Source organism: Vipera ursinii (genome assembly GCF_947247035.1).
Source record: "Vipera ursinii genome assembly, chromosome: 2".
NCBI lineage: Eukaryota > Metazoa > Chordata > Lepidosauria > Squamata > Viperidae > Vipera > Vipera ursinii.
Genome location: NC_139513.1, coordinates 244,855,240 through 244,878,698, shown reverse-complemented (window position 1 = coordinate 244,878,698; position 23,459 = coordinate 244,855,240). Strand labels below are relative to the sequence as shown.

The 23,459-nt window shown below is 34.5% G+C and overlaps 1 protein-coding gene across 2 annotated transcripts; it reads left to right on the top strand.

Moving 5' to 3' along the window:
- On the top strand, positions 1-23,459 carry AP3S1 (adaptor related protein complex 3 subunit sigma 1). Of its 2 annotated transcripts, XM_083354725.1 has the most exons (7): positions 1-291; positions 2,843-2,934; positions 4,547-4,658; positions 10,466-10,537; positions 15,147-15,254; positions 16,915-16,956; positions 22,904-23,459. In XM_083354725.1, the coding sequence occupies exons 1-6, from the start codon at positions 223-225 to the stop codon at positions 16,948-16,950; spliced, it is 489 nt and encodes a 162-aa protein (XP_083210851.1). In that variant the 5' UTR covers positions 1-222; the 3' UTR covers positions 16,951-16,956; positions 22,904-23,459. The 2 variants fall into 2 exon arrangements, with proteins under 2 accessions (XP_083210851.1, XP_083210850.1); XM_083354724.1 differs by lacking the exon at positions 16,915-16,956 and having other exon boundaries at positions 22,904-23,456.

The following is a 23,459-nucleotide window of genomic DNA, read 5'->3' as shown; positions in this document are numbered from 1 at the left end:
TACCCCGAGTTAGTCAAACGACGTGCTCTCCTTCGGTCGCCGGCCCGTAGAACGGTTCTTGTCTCTGAACTCCGCCTTCGCTCGGGGGCTTAGAGAGGGAGGGGCCGGAGCCGAGCAGGGGAGGGGCTTCCGCCGACTCGCGCGCCGCAGAGTGGTGGTCCGCGAGCCACCCCCCCTCCCTCCTGGCGTCTCAGTGGGGGGTCCTCGGCCGCCGCCCTCAAGATGATTAAAGCGATCCTCATTTTCAACAACCACGGGAAGCCGCGGCTTTCCAAATTCTACCAGCGCTACGTGAGTGTCGGGAGGGGAGGCCGCCCTTGGGTGGCGGCTGAGGGAAAAGGGGGCTGGCGTCCGTCCTGGCGACGCGCGGAACCCTCAACTACCCATCGTCCCCTTTTGAGCCTCCGGGGGCGGTGGGCTTGTCAATTCAGGACGAGGAAACCCAGGAAACGGGTTGACCTGGGCGCCGTCCGAAGGCGCGGGATGCGGTGGGACTGGCTCGACGCCGTGACGAGGAAGTCGATGCGAGGCGGGCTGAAAGGCTTCCCCGCAAAGGCTTCGTCGTGTGGCGAGCGCCAGATTAAGGAACCCGATTCGGCTCTAGGAGGAAAGGACGGAAGGGAGACTTTGCTAGATCAGGGGTCTTCAAACTTGGCCCTTTTATGACTTGTGGACTTCAACTCCCAGAATTCCTCAGCCAGCAAAGCTGGCTGAGGAATTCTGGGAGTTGAAGTCCACAAGTCATAAAAGGGCCAAGTTTGAAGACCCCTGTGCTAGACGTTCACGTGTGCAATAGCGCCTCTTCCCCCAGGTCGGGCTCGTCAGAGTTTCTTAGTGGCTCGGCGCCGAGAGGTAAAGAGAAGATAACGGGAGATCTCAGGTTGCACGGACGGCGGCAGAAGCAGCCGGCTGAGTTGGTTAGCGGTTGTTTCCGAAACGGGCAAAGTTGCCCTTACCTTTCCTAAAGGACGCACCTGAATAAGGGCAAATCTGAAGGAGGTTCAGAAGGGTAAACATTTAGGTTTGTAACTTGGCTCTACGAAGGAAAATACAAGAGCAAAGTCAAAAAAAAGTAAAAAAAAAACTTAAATCTTTATGAAATAAATATATTATTATTATTATTAATTATTATTATTATTATTATTATTATTATTATTATTATTATTATTATTATTATTATTATTATTATTATTATTATTACATTTATATACCGCCCTTTCCCGAAGGACTCAGGGCGGTTTACAGGGTGATTAAAAAACCAAATACAAAAGTTAAAAACAAATTTTAAAAGAAATTATATATTATATATAAATTATAATTATGGCCGCTGTAGCGTCAGCCCTATGGAACCAGCTCCCCCCTGAGCTTCGGATGGCCCCAGATCTCCAGTCCTTTCGCCGTGGCCTCAAAACACTCCTTTTCCACCAGGCTGACCTGGACTGACAAGGATTTTAATTATGTTTTTAATTTTTAACTTTAATTTTTAACTTATTTTAATTTTAATTTTAATTTATTCTACAAGGCCATTAATTTAATTTTTCTTTTTTACTTCTGTATTATTGTATGTTATTGTCGTTAGCCGCCCTTGAGTCCTTCGGGAGATAGGGCGGCATATAAATCCCAATAATAAATAAAAATAAATAAATAAATCTGGTGTTTTCTAAACGTTTGGGGATTGCAGCTCCTGTTGTTCCCAGCCAGATTGCTAATGCAACTTCTCTCACCTTGGAGCTTCCAGGTTAAAACTTCTCGCCATTGGTCAAATGGGTTGGGAATGATAGAGATTGTGATCTGATTGCAACAAATTTGAAGCTTTTTTTTTTAAGGTAAGATAGGAAACAGGAGAGCCTGGTTGGATGCAATGAATTTCTCATGTTGCCTGAGAATTAAAACTCTTTTATTGGGATAATATAAGTTGGTCCTGTGCACTGTTATAAATTAAAAGTTGAGCGTTCAGCTTGGTACTATTAGGTACCTGATGGAAGAGAGAAAACAACAGCAAATATATGTTTATCAAAGAGAAATGCAAAACAAAATGTCTTAAGAGTTGTTTATTTTCTGTTAAAATTGGTATAATGCCAATATATAGAAAAATGTTATTTTTTTTCTACATATAACTGTGTATGTGTGAATGTTTTGTTATATAAATGTGCCAGTTCTGATTAGCAGCATGGGTATGCAATAAATCACAAATGTTTATATATTAGCTTCTTAATTGTATTTTCCTATGAAAAAGATTTGTTATGGAGAGTGTTAAATAGAGTGATCAAGAACTTGGCATATCAGCTTAGATCTATTCCAAAGGATTTCCTCAACGTTGGAACAAATTTGGAACAAAATCAGATTCACTAAGGTTGTAAGATATCATTTTGTATAATCTAAAAATAAAACATTACATTTGAACTTTCCTCCAAATGCTCAATACAGCATACATTTTCATCTGAAGCAACATTCCAAAGTATTTAAAATCCTACAGTGAGTCAGTGAACCTCTTGAGAGTTTTAACATAAGTCTCTTTGGGTCTGGTCTGATATTAACTGTGTCAACAGCTTTTCAGTTGCTACTTAAGCTCTTCCCAAGGCCTTTTGCAAGCACGAATAAAGCCCCCTTGGATTGTGTTTCTTTTTCATTCCTGTTTAATTCTTGTCATCTTTGCCATCTTTTATTTTTGTCTCTTTTTTAAAGAAAATATTTTTATTTTTAAATTGCTTAGGGTCACTGGAAATTGAATGGCTTACATTTTTAAGAAATAATGTGTTTTTGTTATAAAAGTTGTAGTGTTATAAATGATGACAGATGAATGCTTCTATTTGGAAACATCAGCATGTTCCTTTCTTTTCAGAGTGAAGATATACAACAACAGATCATCCGAGAAACATTCCATTTAGTATCAAAACGTGATGAAAATGTTTGTAATTTCTTAGAAGGAGGCTTGTAAGTATGATCAAATTAGAAGCTATATACTCAGTGCAGTATATACATTGTGTTGAGAGTTGTTCTGAAGCAGAAAATCTTAAAGTGAAATGGAAAACTGTAATCTTTACCAAGCCTGATACTTATTAATGCTGTGTTCTGGAGATATATATAGAGAAAAAGATTGAGAGAGAGAAATATGGAACGTGTACAACCAGAAACATGGCATTTGGGTTCATTCACACTTTTCTGATACTATTAGCTGGAAGCAAAATTTGAACCCTAAGTCACAAGGACTGATTTAGTTAAACTCCCTCATTAACACAACCCAGGTGGCTAGAAAGGCCCAACAGAGGCTTCACTTTCTTAGGGTCTTGCGGAAGAACAGGGTAGAACAACAACTAATGACCCTCTTTTACCGGTCTACTATAGAGAGCGTCCTCTCGTATGGTATTGTGGTTTGGTATGCTGGTCTGACAGCCGCGGACAGGAAAGTATTACAGAGGGTAGTGAGCACAGCACAAGACATTGTGGGCTGTTCCCTGACACCACTGGATGACATTGCCAGGACTCCTTGCCTTGGAAGAGTGAGGAAGATTCTCAGGGATGATTCACACCCTGGACGGTATCTCTTTACTCTCCTACCATCCGGTAGGAGATATAGGAATATAGCCAGCCGTACCAACAGGCTGAAAAATAACTTTTATCTGTGGGCTGTTAGGCTTTTAAATGGGACATAATCTTATGCAGAATTGACTTGGGAGGCCGGTGTGTGGTGTAGTTGGTTCACATGGTGTGGTAGGATGGAGGGTTTGTTGTCACTGTGTGTTGGGGGGAGAGAGCACGGGGGGGGGGAGGCCCAGCTAATCTCAATATACACATGTACTTTTACAATAAAGGTTTTTTATTATTATTATTATTATTATTATTATTATTATTATTATTATTATTATTATTGAAAAACATGTAAATGTTTGGTTAGACCATTATTTATTGTATGATCTTGGTGGAGCAGTGGGCTAATGCCTCCTTAAGTAACACCAGCTGCCTGCAATTAGTGCAGGTTTGCATCCCACCAGGCTCAAGGTTGACTCAGCCTTCCATCCTTCCGAGGTAGGTAAAATGAGGACCCAGATTGTTGGGGGCAATTAAGCTGACTTTGTAATAATGCCGCTTGGGGTGTGTGTGAAAGCCCTAACAAGCAGGCATATACATAGAATGAAGGCTACTGCTAAGCTTGTAAGCCGCCCTGAGTCTTCGGAGAAGGGAGGGATATAAATGTAATAAAAATAAAATAAAAATAAAAATCTTCATTAGCACTCAGTTTGCAGCTTCTTTAAGTCATTCTAGGTCTTGTCTAAGAATCTTTTAAATTTTTCATTTTTGATTGTAGTGCGAACACTATATTTATGAAAGGGACACTGATAAAATTTATCTTCACAGTGTTTCTATATCTACTATTGTGGAACATTTCTTAAATATCAAAATAATAGTGTAAAAATATATATTCCGATTTATCAGTTATTTTTATCATTAAATTTCCCACAATTATGCCTCGTGTTTTCTCTTTTAGCTACCAACCAAGACCGCTGGAATATTGTTAATTGTTTTTTAACACACTATTCTGTTTTAGATTAATAGGTGGATCTGACAACAAATTGATATATCGCCATTATGCTACATTGTACTTTGTTTTCTGCGTTGATTCTTCAGAAAGTGAACTTGGCATTTTAGATCTAATACAAGTAAGTCATCTACAAGGGGGTCACAATATTGTATTCTATAGTTGTTCTTTGTTTTCTTACTTGATAACGAAGGAGATCAGAAATCTTGAGAAGTATTATTTCACTAAAATAATGTAATTGGATAACAACTAAACCAATCTCTTATTCATGGACTTTAAAATTTCAAATTTCTCAGTATTTTTATTTGAATATTTTCTTGGTCTTAAGCATTAGTACAAGTATCAGGAAATAACTACAGTTGTAACTTCCCAATATTAAGGTTAAGGAGCTGATGTAAGCTCTAAAATATCCTTTGGAATGTGATTAAAAAAATATTGGTCATACTTCTTTGTGATTGGAAAATGATATGATAAAATAAATGTAAGGTATATCATTTTAAGTTTGTAAAAGATTACAGGTAGTCCTTAATTTACAACCATATCTGAGCCCAAAATTTCTGTTGCTAAGCAAGACAGTTAAGTAAATTTTGCCCCATTTCATGATTTTTCTTGCCACAGATCTTAAGTGAATTACTACAGTTGTTCACTTAGTAACATGGTTGTTAAGTGAATCTGGCTTGACTTTATTAGAAGGTCAAAAAAGGTGATTGTGTGACGTTGGGACACTGCAACCCTGATAAATATCTGCCAGTTGCGAAGTGTATGAATCAACTAATCAAGTATTAGTACCGCTTTATAAGTCCTTAGTAAGACCATACCTGGAATACTGCATCTTGTGTTGGTAAGATTACAAAAAAGATATTGAGACTTTGGAAAAAGTTCAAAGAGCTACTAAGATGATTAAGGGGCTGGAGATAAAAACATATGAAGAATGGTTGCAGGAATTGGGTATGGCCAGTCTAGAGAAAAGGTCTAAGGGTGACAGTATTTGAGGGGCTACCACAAAGAAGAGGTTGTCAACTTATTCTCCAAACACCAGAAGGCAAGACAGAAACAATGAATAGAAACTAATCAAGGAGAAAAGCAACCTGAAATGAAGGGGAAACTTCCTAACATTGAGGACAATTAACCAGTGGAACAGCTTTCCTTCAGAAGTTGTAGGGGCTTCATCACTGGAGGTTTTTAAGAAGAGACTGGACAATCACTTATCTGAAATGATATAGGATCTCCTGCTTGAGCAGGGAGTTGGACTAGAAGACCTCCGAGGTCCCTTCCAGCTCTATTCTGATTGACCATGTAACCGTGGGGATGTTGCAACAGTCCTAAGTGAAAAATGATCATAAGTCATTTTTTTAGGACCATTGTAAATTTAGTCAGTAAAATGTTTGTAAGTTGAGAACTTGTAGTTCTCCATTATTTCAAAACGTAGTGTAGTATTTAATCATAGTCCTTTGCTGTCGCAAAACATATTTTGCATTTTGTTTGTTTCACTTGCCTGCAAGTTCCTTATCCTCACATTGCTGTATTACTCAATAAAGGAGTAGGTGTCTGAACGAAGGTAATTACAAAGCTGGACTTTTTGAAATCTGATGTTGCAACTGAGACTTATTTGGGAATTGTGCTACTTTTTAAATTGGTTTTCTGATCAAGTTTAGGGATCATAAATTCTATGGGATAGTATAAGTAGTATATGGTTTCTGTTACGGTATTAGGAATAAGTGCATCCATAACTGGTCAAACCTCTTTTGGTCTGCCATGGTATAGATCAGGCATGTCAAACTGCCGACCTCCGGGCCGGATGTGTCACACCGAAACTGCACCCACCCCATTGCCGGCAATAGGGAAAAATTCCTGATACATCGTGCGATGTCACGTGACATTGTGAGTTTGACATACCTGGTATAAATAGTCCCATTTTTTATTTATTTTTTTGCCACTCAGCTCATTAAGTGCATTTTTGGGTGGTTAACATAAAAACAAGTTAAACAATGAAAATTAAAGAACAACATTATAAAATAGCACAATCAGCACAAAACAATCTATTCAAGAACCTAGATCTATCCTATGTGGATCTATCCAACATCCTAACTTAGTTCTTCGGGAGAAAACCAAATGTTTAAAGCTTTATGGAAGCAGACCAAGATTTGGGCATTTTGGATCTCATGGGATATGCTGTTCTAAAGGGCAGGTGCCAGGAGAGTAAAAGCATAATTCCTGAGTCCCATTAGATGGCATTGTTTCATTGAGGACACCAAGGCATGCTCATTCTGTCAGATCTAATGGGAGAGAGTAATTCAGAGTTAAATAGTCCTACAAATCATGGATAATGCCTCTGATTATACTATAATTATATTCTATAAGTGTGGGCTCACATGCTACCTTAGATAGCTTTGTATAAAATATGAAAGTTTTATATATATATTTTGTATTGCTTACATAAAGAAGATAATCTTACACATTTTTCTCTGACTATTTATTTATTTATTTATTTATTTATTTATTTATTAGTTTTTATAAACCGCCCTTCTCCCGAGGGACTCGGGGCGGTGTACAGAGGAAGGAATGTATACAGGTTGAACAATAAAATAATAAGAAACACTAATGAAAACAAACAAACTATACTTGGACTTCCTACCTTCTGCGAATTAAATAATTGCTTTTTATATATAATAGGGATGTGTATACTTCTAAAATAATATAGAAGTGTTTTGAATTCTGTGTGAGCAAGCATCTTTTTATTCATTAAAGTAACCCACTTTTCAGGCTTTTATGCATACATGAATAAGTTGTGGCTGCTTTAAGAATCTTACTAACTTGGGAACTGTTTCCTTAAATCATATACATTTTTTAGACTTTCAGTAAACATGAAAAATAAAGGCTAGACTACTTTAATTAATAGAGCAGCAATGCAACAGCTATATGTGGCATCTAAAGCTCTTTTTTAAAAAAACATGTTCTACCCTAATATATAAACTTGTTAACTGTTGGTTCCAGAATAAAGCAGTAGAGGGAGCTGTGTCCTAACTTACTATTAGGGTCTAATGTTACTAACCTTTCTAATTGCAGTGATTTGAAAATGAATGTCCCTTTATTCACTGACAAACAACAAAGTGTAGTATGTTTTTAGTGGCTTTGCAGTTGAAAACATAAGTTTGCATTTATATAGCTTTAATTCCCCTAATCTTAGCTTTCAATCAGTCTTTTTGTGTGCACTCTTGCTGTTTTTTTTAAATGCTGCATACGTAATACATTGTGATTTGTAGAATTAGAGATGTATATCACTACCAGAAAATGCTTAGTTGTGCAGACACTTGAATAGTCTTATTTTATCCTGTTCCAATAATAGTTTTATGGCAGCGTAATGACTCTTAGCGAACCTTTTCTCTTTAGCTAAAAGCACCTGTTTTGACATTATGCTTAGAAAGTTTGTAACATACCTGCATTATTATAATTTGATGTGCTTTACTCCAAATCTTCTTGCACCAGAAAGCAACAACTCAGATCCACAACAATGGGAGAGTCAGTTCTTCCATGGTTAGAGGTTTTTTTTAAAATTAGATCTGGTTGTTATCATAACAAGAGACAAGTGGAATCTTTGCCTCTTCAGGAATATGATGGAAATAGGCACTGGAGACAGGAACATCATGCTACAAATAACATTTATTCTCTGCAACTATGCATTTGTTAAGGGCTTATATGCAGAAATATTACTTTCAAACTCAGTAGTGGCTCTATATATCCCATCAGAAGAAATGTTTAGCACCACTGAACTTTTTAGCTTTTTTTTCCTAATTCTGAACTTGCTTTCCCATCTGGCAAAAATATTTGTCTCATTAAGAAATTGAGGGTTGAGAAATGTCAATCATGGTCAGTGTGTCTGGGTTATAAACCCAAAATTCCAGGCTAAGTCTGAAGTCTTTGACAAACAACCTGCCCTTGACATTGTTACTTCTCATTCTCTGGCAAGGGTTCATCTGAGGAAATCATGACAACAGATAATGAACATTGTAAGCTGGTTCTTAAAACATTGATTGATGAATAGGCTGTTTTATCATGAAAATGAGATAAAGTTAACACTTTTCCAATCCTCTAGTACAGGGGTATCAAACAGAGGCTGTGCTCACTCCAGCAATGCAAAAAAAAGTCACAATACGTCACGACATGTCACATGATGTGGCGAGTTTGACATATGCGCTCTAGTACTACAAGAAAGAATATTCATTTCTGTTTTAGATTGCATAAGAAAGCTTGTGGCTATATTCAAACTATAGTTAAACTGAACAAGCCCAAACTAACATATATATGTAATACGTAAAGAGGAAATCAGAAATGTAATGCATACTATACATCCTGTGGATTAGAAATGCATGTTTGACTTTGCTGCATGATACAGAATGGAGATACGGAGTGATAGTATTTCTTTATAATGGAAAAAAACTTGGATTAAATTATAATTGTTTCATATATGTCTGAGTGGCAATAAGCGGTGACGCTCATATGTACTACAACTAGAATGCTATTTTTTAAACAAGAACAATGTAGGGTTTTTTTAGGTTGATAAAGTGAATGGCACTCAGAGACTTGGCATATTGTAGCATGTTAGCTTCTACATTTTAAACTTGGAACATTCAAAATTGGTCTTGTCAGTTGGTGAGTGCTGAAGGAAGAAATATCACTAAGTGCATAAATCCCTTTATGTAAACAAAGGGAATAGTCTTGTTTCAAAACAAAATATGTTCAAATCTAAACAAACTCCATTCCTAAACAGATGGGTTTAATTTATGTTATAGCTGAAATAATGTCCACCATATTTTGCTTACAGTTATAATAAGAGTTCCTAAGCATATTTTGGCTGTGAGGCTGTTATTAATTTTCTAGCTGTGTTGCTAATTAAAAAGTAAGATAATGCTAGGCTCACTAAAAAGCAACAAACCTAATACAGTAAGGTGAAAAGTGAGCAAGCAAAGAACAGCTGGTTGGTCAAATCGGAAATGAAGTTTAGAGCAAACATTTGTGGAGTTTTTGTTTTTTTTTAGAATACATGTATATATTCTGATACCACATATTCAGTATATGCCGTACTTTTAACAATGGCTTTTTTGGTAAACATTTCTGTTTTTATAAAAGTAAACTGTAGTTTTTGGTGATGTTTGTAAGCAGTAGGTTATTGCTCCTAAATTACAGCAGTATAAGGTTGCTAATTGTCTACTACAAAATGACCCAATGTAGATTAGCAGGCTAATTTTTGTAGATCTGGTTGAGATTAATGTAATGTTCAAGTAGTGGATGCATCTAACAATAGACTAAAAATAATCTTTTAGAATGATAATTTAGCCCTGCATTTTCAAAATAGGAGTTAACATGAAATATGAGAGCTTACATTTCTATGTAAGTGCTAGAGCATTATATTAATGAAATTTGATCTCTTTACAGACCCATTCATGCAGCTGTTCAAAGTTAAGACAGTGCTGAACAGGGGAGCTTATGACCAATCCTCGAAGTTGTGGCCATCACTGCGTCCTCACAGTCATGTGATTATAATCCAGGCACTTGGCAACTTGGGTACAATTATGACAGTCACAATGTCTCACAGTTACATGATCACTATTTACAAGCTTCACCACAGGCTTCTGACAAGCAAAGTCAGTGGGGAAGCCAGCAGAGAGTTGCAAGTGATGATCACATGATGTGCTTCACTGCTGCCACAACTGTCCTTATAAATTGGCGAGGTCATGTTTTTTTTTCCAGTTTACAACCATATCGCTTAGCAAGAAAGCGAATGTTTCTGAGATCTTCCAAGAGACAAGGCATATGGATATATTTGACTTCCTGACTTCTTTATAGTAAACAGTACTTGATTTCCATGTTTGTTCATAATGTCGAGGTTAAGTTGCTATTCACCTTTGACCCTTTTTTTTTACTTTACAGGTTTTTGTAGAAACATTAGACAAGTGTTTTGAGAATGTCTGTGAACTGGATTTAATTTTCCATGTGGACAAGGTACTGTGGTGAGATGCTGTAACATGAAGTTACAATCTTCTGACAAACATTTGTTTCTGCCAGATGTTTCTGCTTCCATCAGATATCTTTTTTTCAAATTTCAGTTATAGATAGGGCAGTAATTTTTAGTTTACTGAAACATTAAATACCATTTGTGGCATTCTTACCTGTAGAATTTTTTTTGCAAAGAAGTATAAAAATGATTACCTACAGTATATTCTAGTTATTAAGACTGGAATCATTGCATGCTTTATTTGAAATCAGCCTCTTGAATATTCTGTTCTAAGTTAAAGATTTAGAAAGCTATGCTGCCGACTTCCGGTTTGACGACGTGGCGTGAGGGGGCACGAAGATGGGGTTCCGTCTTCCGCATTCAATTTCGCCCCACTGGGGACCCTAAAAAGGGTCAAAAGTCAGCCCGAAGAGGTGACAGAGAAGAAGGGGACCCTCATTGATCGCGGGAGGGCAGTGGCCCTTCTGTTTGATCTGAGGAAGCTCTCCAAACCGGAGGGGGAAAGACTGGCTACATTCATGTGGCCAGTCAGAAGCTGCTGGCAACCGAAGAAAATAAGCATTAACCAGCAATTTTCGAGCAACGTGGATGGAACTGGGTGAGATCCTATCCTCTCTTTATAACTTTTTCTTGGGGAAAAACCCCAAAGAATCCTTCCTGATGAGAGAGGGAAGGAGAATTTCCACCCCATTCCCTCAGGAAAAAGAAAGCAGCAAATTAATTACTTTTTTGGAATCAATACACATATATAACTTTGAAATTTGGGGACTAAAAATGCTTTTGAGATTTATTTATTTTTAAAAGAGATTTTAAAAGCTTGTAATATAAGTTTGGATGTAAAAAGCTGGAAGATGGTGTCAGTGACATCTATTGACAAACTACAGCACTACAATTTATTATGCCTAAAGGAAACTTGGCTGGAAGCCCAAACTCAAATAAGACTTGTTGTTTTCAGAAACTTTCACTTTTGAAGACTGCAGCTGGGAAAGGGGAAAAAAAGAAATTTGAGCTGCTTATGTGTGTGGCAGAGACAATAAACTATTTTGAAACTGGCCTGCCTGGACTATGAATATAAATACTCACTGACTTTTAGAGCTGTGTCATGGAGCTATTTCCCTATAGAAGAAACATGCATTATTGATTGAGATGATGGAATACTTTGGATTATAAACCTTTGATTGATGAACAATTTTTAATTGCTCTTTTATTTCTAGACAGAATATGTTTTTCATTGGACAGAAAACTTTGAAAAATTTGAAACTTTATATTTGCTGAGGGGAGACTTAAGGATGGACTGATAGGCCGGCTGGATAATTTGGAGTTCAAATGACAATTGACTGAAACTTTTTAAATCCCTAAATAGATGGGACTATAAAAACTACATACAAAAACAAAATGGATGTTCCATATTTAGCTTCAAATGGTAAAAAACCATCCCTAACACCTGTCCCCAAAGTCCTCAGCTTGACATACCAAGAAGAAAATGTTGATGAATTTCATAAAGAAATTCTATGTTAAAATCAATACAAGAGACAATTGCCTTAGCTCATGATGAGACTAAAAATAACACAAAGAATTTTTTAATCTAAATCTACAAACTCCGAAAATGACTACAAAGAAGAAACTAGCAACCCAGAAAATAGAAGGAAAATCAGAGGAAGGAGATCCAAAGATGGAGGACCTAAAGAAAGGAAGTAACAGACAGATTCAGACAAACAAAGAATTAGAAGACGTAGCGATAATATCGGAAATGGAAAAGATACCTGTCAAGATCTCAGAAAGAGTTGATTGAATGGAAGATAGAGCTGTTAGGAGAATTGTGGGAATTTGAGGGAAGCTGTTTAATTAATATCAGTGGGCTGAGCATCCTTCCAAAATATTTTAAACAAATTTTCTTATTCCAAACAATATACACAAAAATAGAGAAAGAGTTACTTGATTCAAATCAAATGCATTGACTTGGGAAGTTAGTTGACAAAGGAAGAAAACTAGAGTAAGACTGAAGAAAATAGAGTGTCATGGTTCTGACAGATGAAACTCTTCAAAGAACTTCGAGGCATTGTTTACCTTAAAGAGTCTTTATTTGAGTAGCATACCATCGGCACGTACATAGCAAAGCCAAAATCTGAATTCCCCTCCCCTGAGCACATAGTATCAAGCACAATTCCCTCCTCTAATTAACAGTCATAAATCATATTCTCCAATTAGTTTGAAATGCAGGTTTTCCCTCCTGTTCTCCAACCCGCCATTTCTTATAATCTCTTATTTCAAAATCTTGGTTCTCACATTATTACAATATTGTTATGTCTAACTAACTCCCATGCACATTGCTCCTCCTTCCCCTCTCCCCCCAGTATCATCTAATTACAACTCTAATTCTAAGAGTAAAACAAGAAGGAAAATGGCTGCATCTCCATATGTTGTCAAAGTAAGAACATCCAATGTTAGCAGCATTGAAATCGAGATTTTGACCCATTAGATGGACTATTATACTATTAATCAGATGTTTGATGATGGCTGAGAATAGATAATTGTTATACATAGAAGTATTATTATTATTACTAGAAAGATAGGATTTGTAACTAGAACATATTTTGGTATAAGAAGGGAAATATGAAAATGCTAAGAGGGTTTGAATAATGGAAGCTTTTGGTTACCCAAATATAACTTCTTATGAGAAATTATAAACGATAGAGACATTTTGAACACTGATGGAAAATTATTTTTTTAAAAAAGCTGGAAAAACAGGATATTAATTGAACAAATGGATATTAAGTGTAAATGCAATTAAGATATATTTTGATTAGAAAAGATAATTTAAAACGACATTATTGATACTATGAGGAAAATGTAACAAAGGTTGATATTCAATTGTATATGTATTAAGAACAATAAGAATTGTATATGCCTAGTGTGGGAAAATGTGTACTGCTGGAAGAAGAGAGGAAGCATCGGATGGTGTAATATTGGTCCTAGATTGAAGAAGTTAATATGTACCACTGAATTACTAATGGATCCAGACAACACGTTGTTTATTAAGTACTTATGATTGTAAAACTAGAAAATTAATAAAATATTTATTAAAAAACCTATGCTGTAAATAAACTAAATATAATGATTTCCACATACAGTACTAGATTTGCAATAGTATGTTGCTATCCCTATTTACAACTAATTAGAATGTTGTGATAAAGGCAGGAGGAGTATATCTTTCCTTTTATATTGAAATTTCTACAATCAACTGTAATTTAACTGCCCAGGTGGATTATACAATTCAGATAACTAAAACTCTCCCCATCCTGAAGATCTTTTCTGTTAACACAGTCTTTTGTACTCTACAAATATGTGTATTTTTAACCCTAGGAATTTTTTAGCAGTGCTTTGATTGTTGGAGAATTCTGGGAAGCTGAAGTCCTCATGTCAAAAAGTCATCCATATTGGGACAGATTGATTTAGTCATCCAGGGGGAAATAGTGGTATTCTGGTATCAGCTTGTAGCTGCTCGTGAGAGCCGATTGTTAAATTTTCAGGAATTTTGTGAGCTGCTGGAGAGTAGAGCTGAGTTGTGACATCTAGTGCTTCATGAGAGCGTGCTTGGTGACAGCATGGCAGTGGAGCTGGCAGGGTCATTTGTTACACATTTATTATGATTAGAATACAGTACTGCAGGCTAACTCACTGCTTATTACAGGAGTTCGATTCTGAACAGCTCAAAGTTGACAACCTTCCAACCTTTTGAGGTCAGTAAAATGAGGACCCAGATTGTTAGAAGCAATATGCTGACTCTGTAAACCGCTTAAATAGGGCTGTAAAGCACCAAGAAGCGGTATATAAGTGCTATTGCTATGCTCCTCATTGTCATCCCTGCCTTCTTTCATGAATAACTATCAAGGCAAACATATTTTCAGCATTATCTTAATAACTCCATGAAATTAAGGCAATACATTATCCATAAGAAGGAAACTTTAAAAGCAGACTGAGTCAAAATGAAGTGATAAATTGGTTATACAATATTCCAAGTCAGTGGTTTCTAACTATATCATTTTTATGTACCACTACATAAGCAAATGTTCCTTGAATTGCATCAAAGTATTTTAAAAGATTGGTTTCATTATCTCTGGTTTTATTTTGCTTGTAGCGGTCAAATGTCTGACATATGGTGTGAAAACTTGGTAAACTTGAATATAATTTTTTAAAAAATCTATTTTAGTTGATGTAGCAATCGGAAGTTTAAATTTCAACAAAAAAATTTCCTTAGATTTATATTCCACCTTCTTAAAATTCAAAGTGGTATATATAATACTGTTCTATTCCCCCTGCCCCTCGCATCAACAATCTACAAGGTAGGTTAGGTTCATTTCAAGTGGTTGTCTGAAAGTTATCCAATTATTTTTCATACCAGAGAGTGAATCTGAATGTTCTTGGTGCTACACTGCACTTGTACTTCAGATGAAAGATATATTTGATCTATTACAAATGTTATATTAGAAAAGTTGATTTATGTTAAGATAAGCATACTTTAGAAAAGCATAATAAAATACAACTGCATTATTGATATAATTGGTGCAACCATTGTTTATTGAGTGTTCTTTTTAGGTTCACAATATCCTGGCTGAAATGGTGATGGGCGGAATGGTTTTGGAGACGAACATGAATGAAATAGTCACCCAAATTGATGCTCAAAATAAACTGGAAAAATCTGAGGTAAGAATGAAAGTTGGTAAAGCCAGTTGGAGCATGATCATACAGTTGCATGATCCAAAGTAGTCATCTAATTTTTAATATTTGGCTATTTTGATTGCTACAAATCACCATTTAGAATGTGGCATGATAAAGCCTTTGTTGAGTGCTTAGATAGCTGAACATTCCATTTTTCTTCTATCAGATTTCCATTTGCATTTATCTATAGGAATATTTCTGAGCTTCCTTCAGTCAAGGCTTCTGACTCTTAAAGCCTGTTTAAAATGGTGATAACCATTGTTTATGTAGTAGTGTACTCATGGATATATTTTTTGTTGTGTTCCAGGCTCTACATAATTTGATACTAATATTTTTAGATACATTTAATTAAAAGAATAAACGAGAAGCTAGCATGTTGTGAAAAAAACAACCCATTTTTTTTGTTTGGAAGTGTGTTTTGTTTAATTCTCAGAAGCCAGAAAATAGGGCAAAGAGCAGCCTAAAATTTTAACTTCTGCTAAATTTTGTATTAGAATAATTCAGACCAGTGTTTTTCAAACTTGGCAACTTTTAAGATCTGTGAGTAGTTCAAGTAGTTCTTTTTGGAAGTGCAGTTTTAGTAATCTACAAATATGTTCCTTTTTATTAGATTGTGTTTTAAGGGATTAACCTGTTCCTGAGTTTTAAATAATGAAAGAAACCATTTCAGTTTAGTGGTCCAGGTTAATTTTAATTTCTATTGTCTCACTGAATGATTAATTGTTTTCTTTGTATGCAAATAAAACTTGACAGGCATTTAACAAAGTACTAATGGAATAGTACTTTACTACTTCTACTTTCTATCAGTGCATATTACAGAGCAAAATAATGACAAAAAGGCAATATAATCTCTGAATGAACTAATGAAACCCTTTTAAACCTCCTTGGTATTTACTTTGGAGAAGATACTTTTGTTTTCATGTCAACTCCTAATCTTTTGCCTTTGATCCAAAATACCCCTTCTGCTTGCACACTGTGTGCATATTACTGATTCCCTCCCCATCCCACAACTGCACTGCATACTATCCTGAAGTGTAAGTAGAATGACTTTTTGGAATTGTGTTGAGCAAACCCTGATGCATGTACAAATACTGCATGTGGGTCTTTGGATCCAGGTCATGACACTATTATTTCCAGTTGATAGTCAAATACCATTTTTTCCCCCAAATACATTCAATAGCAATGTCAGTTTTGCTGCACTTTTTGGCAGCTGGGCTTCACTTCATAATCTAGCTAATCCTGGATAATTTTGTTCAAAGGGAGTGGCCTGCTTTAAAATAAATGGGTGGACAACTGCTTACAATGAAATGAAGGTCCTGCTTCCCCAACATATGTCAACTGAAATGTTAAGCAGAAGTATCTTTTGCTTCTCTTAACAAGACAAGGTCAAATTTACTTGTCAATTTTTGATACCCTTTCTTCAGAAGAAAAATAAGCCAAGTTAATAAAGTTTAGTGTTTGGTAAAAGGGAAAATTTGGGATGAGTGTCAGGCACTATCAGTGACATGGAAGGTGTTCTCTCTCAATATTCTTGTGTTTTTTTTCTGTAGTCTTCAGCTGGGTGTGAATTTGGTCGTTTTAAGTCAGTCCTCATTTTTTCAAACCACCTGATCTTTTCTAGTTCTTTCCATTCTTCTCTTTACAGACCTTTATCTTTCAGTCTCCCAGACAGGACAGGTAGATACAGGTATTGCTAATTTTCAGAAAAAAATGTGCTGCTTTAAAATAAGGGAAAGCAAAATGATGTCAAAGGCAATTGATAAATTAGGCCAGACTCAAAAATTACGTGTTGATAAACCCATATTAATCTTCGTAGCCCACTTTTTGTGCTGGTTTCCTTCATCTTTTATTGCTGTAGTGTATTTAATAGATTGTCATTAATTTCATATATTTTTGCTTTTGTTTTCTCTTTTCATTAGTGTTCCGCTTTAGAATTTCTATCCTTAAAATGTAATTTTATCATTTGTATGCCCACATCATTAACAAATTAATTTATTTGCTATAGATATGGTGTTCCCAATTGCTTGGCAATAATCAGCTAGTCAGAAATCAGAATGCTATCATGTCCAGTCTATTCTCTCATGCCTTTTGTTTCTTTCTAGAGTATCCAAGCATCTGTGCTAACCATAATTATACTATGCCTATAATTAGATTAATATCTGTTAGAATATATATATTTTTTAAAAAACAAGATGTGAAAATAAGATTTTAAGCTGATTTCAAATCCTGGATGGACAGAAACTTTGGCTGTCCTTTACTATAATTAATATCTTTGATATATCACCTAAAACCAAGGCCAGCCTTTGGGAATTCATGCTCCAGAAGGGAGAAATCGTGGACGTTTATAAAATGTTAGTCACCATCAATTCTTTAATATTTATTCAGAACTATTGAGCTTTCTAATCCTTACTGAGAATGCAAGAGTACAAACTCTGCATGTTAGGTTTTACATCGTAAGATTAATCAGTTGTTATACATAAATATTTTTGAAGAGTTTAATATAATAGACCCCTTGTTCAAATGAAAAACACCGAAATTCATGCTATGGATGAGCATCTTCTATTTCCGTTTGCCCCCTCCCTATCATCCCCACTTTTCTAAGGGTTTCCCCTAACAGGAACAATTTATAGGGTTTTGGATTGGATTGTAGCAAAAAAAGATGTGGAGAATTAGAGGTGTTTTTTTAAGCTAAAATCCTCAGTTTTCACAGGATGTTCTATATTAGGGCTGGTGGTATTTTTTCTCCCAATTTTTAAAACTACACAGTAATTCTAGGGAGTTTATAGCGGGTAAAGACTTTGAAGTGAACTTTGTATTTTTAAGCTGTTACCAATAGTGTAACAAAATGCAGTTAGCATCCTCCAAGCCCGCCCCCCCTGTCTGCTCCTATGTAATGCTTCTATGCTGTGTTGCAGATGTACACAATTAGATATCTCCAATAATAATTATAAGTATCTAACTAGACAGCCATAGTAACAACTTTGGTTTAAATACTGTTTTTATGTATCAGTTCTCTTTTTTTTCTCTGAGAACTTTTGTTAGTTAGAAAAATATAAATACTATTTAATAATGAATATTTTAAATTAGATATCCATTTTGAAAAACAAAATCTGGAGAAATTAAATACAAGAATAATATTTAAAAGAGAAAAATATTTTAGGGCTTTGAGAAATTATTGTAAATAAGTTTTGAATCGGTTAAGATTGACCTTGGCTAGTAATGTTCCTGAGGAAGTTTTGCCAGCAAATGAGAGAATGCTGAAATAAGAAAGCATTTAAAGCTCAGTCCATGTTCCATGTCAGATATAATCTTAATCAGTAGCATATAAAATCCTAAAACAGTATATTTATTTGTATCACTTTTTGTAAGCAAATCATTTAATAGCTAAGCATTTCTGTAGAATTTTCTCTTATAAACCTAAAAAAATCATGTAAATTGGTATCTATTTCCAGTTAAAGTTAGTATGCTTCACAATATCCTATGTTCATGTTAAAAGAGACCAAAATTAAAATACAACTTTAGATTTAAAGTCTAGTTAAGAGCATTCCAAACAGTCCATTTTTTTAATTCTCTAAAAATATTCTTCTAGATAAGGGTTTTTTCTTTATTTTTATGTAATATTGCTGTTTTATTTTCTGCTTTATACATTCTGTTTTTATTTTTGGGTCTGGCAACTTAAAAGGAGATAATAAATCAAAAATTTTTTAAAAATTCATGTCCATCCATTACTATCGCTGTGATCCAAGTGCTTGAAATTTCTAAGAGTATGTGTAAGTCTTCTATCTGTTTGGCATTTTGATATACTTGCAGACTTCATTTTGTTTTTTCTCTAATTCTGTTCATTTATTTAACCTCATGAGAAGAGAACATGATCATACTTTTATATTCTGTACTGCATCCTTCCATCTTATTCATAACCCTGCTGCTTTGAATCATACTTGTTCTGGGAAGAAGTGTTGATAGAAAACACAAACAGTTATAATATCTAATATCAAATATGTTAGAGGAATGAGTTCTAAAAATAGTGCATATAAAAGGATCTGCCTTTTATAATAAGCACAAACACTTGGAAGGTTGATTTATCCATTTATCTTGTTTTTAAAAAAGCTTGGAATAGAGTTGTTACGATTCTGTCATTTGGAAGATAATTATGATTTAGGCAAACAATAAAGCTAGGCACTTATGTTTCAATGTAATGTGCTGTATAAAAAAGAAATACAATATACAACTTCCATATTACTAAATAGTGTCCTGAAAGGAACTAAAATATGCTTTGCATTGCTAAAGGTCAATTTTGGTAATTAGAAGGACTATGACTTTCCCACTTGTGTTAGCTGGGTTAAATGTATTATTATCATCTCTGCCTTTTTAACACTTAAGTGTGCTCAGTCTGTAATTTGTGATTACAAGCATCACTGAAGGCAACCTGTTATAGGTTTGATTCAGACAAATGTCAGTAAAAGTTGGAGAGACAAGAGGTGACTTTCCCAGCCATCCTTTCATAAGCAACTCTTTAATCACTGAAAAGACGCTCTTTTTGAAGGTTTGGGGAATCTTGCTGTTTCATTGGGTTAGAGATCATGCTTATGATTGATTATCTAAAAAAAATATGAAAGGATCTTGCCAAAACTAAGAAGCTACTATCTGTAAATGTTTTCAAAGAACAGGAAAGGAAATCAGTCACCCCTTGTCCATGCCCTTACTAAGGATATTGTTATGGAATCAACCCTATGTCTTTCAGTGACCATTGAATAATATCAAACTTATGTGATTATTTAAATTGAGATTACAAAGCAGCTGGGCAAATGTTGTTTGATTAGTTGTAATTTTAGCTGTATATAAATTCACACTGTATTTCTAATACCATGTGGACATGGGTAATTAGAGGCACAAAAATGTGTCCATTAGCAACTTGTTTATGATGTAATTCGTGAAACTCCATGGGATATTTTATAATTTTTCCAATACATGTAAGGAAATGACTGATGCATTCAAGAACAACTGCTAAGATGAGGAATATTGAATTCCTTTGTCAATTGCTGTAACTTTTTGTCTTTCTTTCCAACTCAAAATAAAAGTTAGCTAGAAAGGGAATTGGTAATAATGAGGTGGATGATAGAAGAAGACTGGATTTTTAAAAATGTTATATTCCTCATCTCTTTTACTTCCATGTTAATTGGATGGGCCCATGAAAAGAAATGCTATAGCTATGCATCATTGGTAGATTTTTTTGTTTACCATAATTATAATTCCAGAACAGTCCACTATGTCTTAGAAGTATAGTGTGATTTTTAGTTCATACTTTAAATTGTGGTGGTGGATGAAAGGCAGCTGTGATCTAAAATTGAAGTGGTTTGCCCCATTTATAGTAATACATAGATATATCTACTGAATTCTTGCCAGGGAAATCCTATTAAACATTGTCTATCAATATCTTTAATAGCTGGCAGGAATCCTAGTTCATATGAAGTATTTATAAATATGCTTTATTTAAGTAGATGTAGATGCACACATAGATTATTTTCCTTGCATAAAAAAGTATGTACTAGAATGAGTGTAAACTATTTTTCCTTTAAAAAAAGCAGGATACAGGGTTCTTTGGTATTTGGAAACCCACCAAGAGAAACAAAATGTTTAAAGAATCTTTATAAAACAATGTTAATTTGTCCTGCTCTGTCAAGGAATATCAAATTGTTTTAGGTCTACTAAAACTATATAAAAATGGGATGGATATTAGAGGTTAATATTTGTATGTTTGACACTGGTGAGCTTTTCTCTTGCTTGCAAAAATACAAGATTGAGACTTGGAAGTTCCAGCTGTTGAAAAAGCAGAGATTATATTTTCCTGGAAAAAAGGCAATTATGTTTTCCTATACAAGAATATGTTAACCTCTATTTAAATGTATAATTAAATAATCTTTTTATGAATTTTGCAAATACTGCTATGATTAAATGTTCTTGATCAAATAGAACTTTTTTTTGGGGGGGGAACTAATGGCAGCTAATGAAAAATTCTGAATTAATGGCCCAAATCCTTGGAATATTTATGTGAACTCAGTATGTCTTATGTTCACACAAACATGGTTATGGTAAAGTTGTGGTCTGTTAGCATTTCATTTTTTTTCTTTATGAAAAAATGGGATCTAAAATAAATTTAGATTACTTATCTTTAAAGTAAGTAAATGCTATGAAATGAAATAATTAGATAGATATAATAATTAGATAGATAGAAATATTAGATAAGTCACATACAAATGTGATATACAGACATTGTAAATTAAATTTTTTCTCAGGGAGCATTTTTTTTTAAAAAAAAATGGTAGTGAAACATATTAGCAAGTGTTAATCATAGACAAAAAGCAGTAGTGCTTTCTTCTAGAAAGCCCTATAAGGAAGATTTTCTATTTGCCTGAATGTCAAAGTTCCAGGCAAATATAAGAAGGCTTAATGCCCCATAGAAGAATGAACTTTGAGAACTTTACTATTCATATAATTTCAGGGAGTGTAATGTCTCAATATTAAAAATGCCTTATTATCTCAATATTGTAAAAATATGCGCAAGTATAGTCAGATGGCATTTGGAATTTCAAATTGTTAAATATCTTTGGAAAGCTTCATTTATTCTTTTGTTTTGAAGTGTTCTCTTGCAAATACAAAACTGTTGAGAAACTCTGATAACATTATACAAGACAGCTTTATACGTTGCCCACCCCACCATTATTTTTATATTATCTTAAAACTATGGCTTAAAACTATAGTATTAGGTGAAATAATAAAATAAATCTGAATTGAAACAACATCCTTCAAAATTAGTTGTACTCTATCTAGAGAATAATTTTATTTTTTGTATTTTACATGGGAAAAAAATCTGAATTTTGATTGTGGTTCGAGCAATTGTTCAGGAATAATTTGCTGTACATATCTGCAGTTTGGAAAGGACAGAGCACCATATTTGAGGAGAAGGGAATTCCTTAAATCATGGTTTAGTATCCACATTTCTAAACATATAATTACTTAATTTTAAATCAGATTTAGATCCAAACTAGTGGTTTTTTGAACCTTGAGGCTAAACACCTAGCAGGTTAAAATCAAAACTCATGTGAAAAGTTTATTTTGTTATAATGTTGAGAATTTGATTAAAATCTAAGGTTGTAAGTTAACTATTTTCTATTTGAAATTAAACAGATCCTGTAAGAACTGAGTAATTGTCAATTTACTATTGTATAGTAAATGCCAATTGTCAATATTGTAGTAATTGTCATTTTTACCATTTGCAAGTATCAGAAAACTGACCCAAGCTATTTACTGTATATGGTGCAATACCTAGAAACAGTAAAAATCAAAGCTAGCATGAGCTTTAATGTTAATTAACCTCAAACTGATTATTTTACAGACAACATGTTGATTTTTCATTGTTGCCATTGCACATATGAACCATATTTTAGATTTTGTGTGAACTGCTTCCACTTCCCGTTTTCCAGATGAATATTTCAGAATTTTCCATTTCATTCCAATCCAAAATATCACCTAGTTTTGCTAATACTTAATATTGGTGCCTTGATGATTTATTGTAATGCTTCACTGTAAATTGTAATGGACGCCATCTTAGTGGTATCTTTTTCTTCTGTATACAGGCTGGTTTAGCAGGAGCCCCAGCCCGGGCTGTGTCAGCTGTAAAGAATATGAATCTTCCTGAAATCCCAAGAAATATTAATATTGGTGACATCAGTATAAAAGTGCCAAACTTACCCTCTTTTAAATAATTTGTGCACTTCAGGTAAAAAATGAAAAATTATTAGCTGCTCACAAATGTTTATCAAACCAATGTTTTGTTAATTGAATAAAAGATCGGCGTACTCCATAGAAATCTTCTGTAGTAAAACTGTGAAATTGTGTTTTACTTAGCAAATTTAAAAGAAGTGGCTCTTTTGTGAATTCTAAATAATACTTCAATGTCCTTTCAAAGCATATCAAATCTAAAATATATAATTTTCTGGAAAGGAATTCAAAGTATTTATTTTCTTTGTATAACCTCTTTTTGTATAGACTAAAATCTATACTGTAACTAGTACAACAATCCTAATCATATGTCTTCATCTGATGTGTTGCATGACAACATTGAACTGTATTTTCTTTTGCTTTTTGAATAAATTATCATAAACTATATTTAAAATATTTGTTTAAAATCGA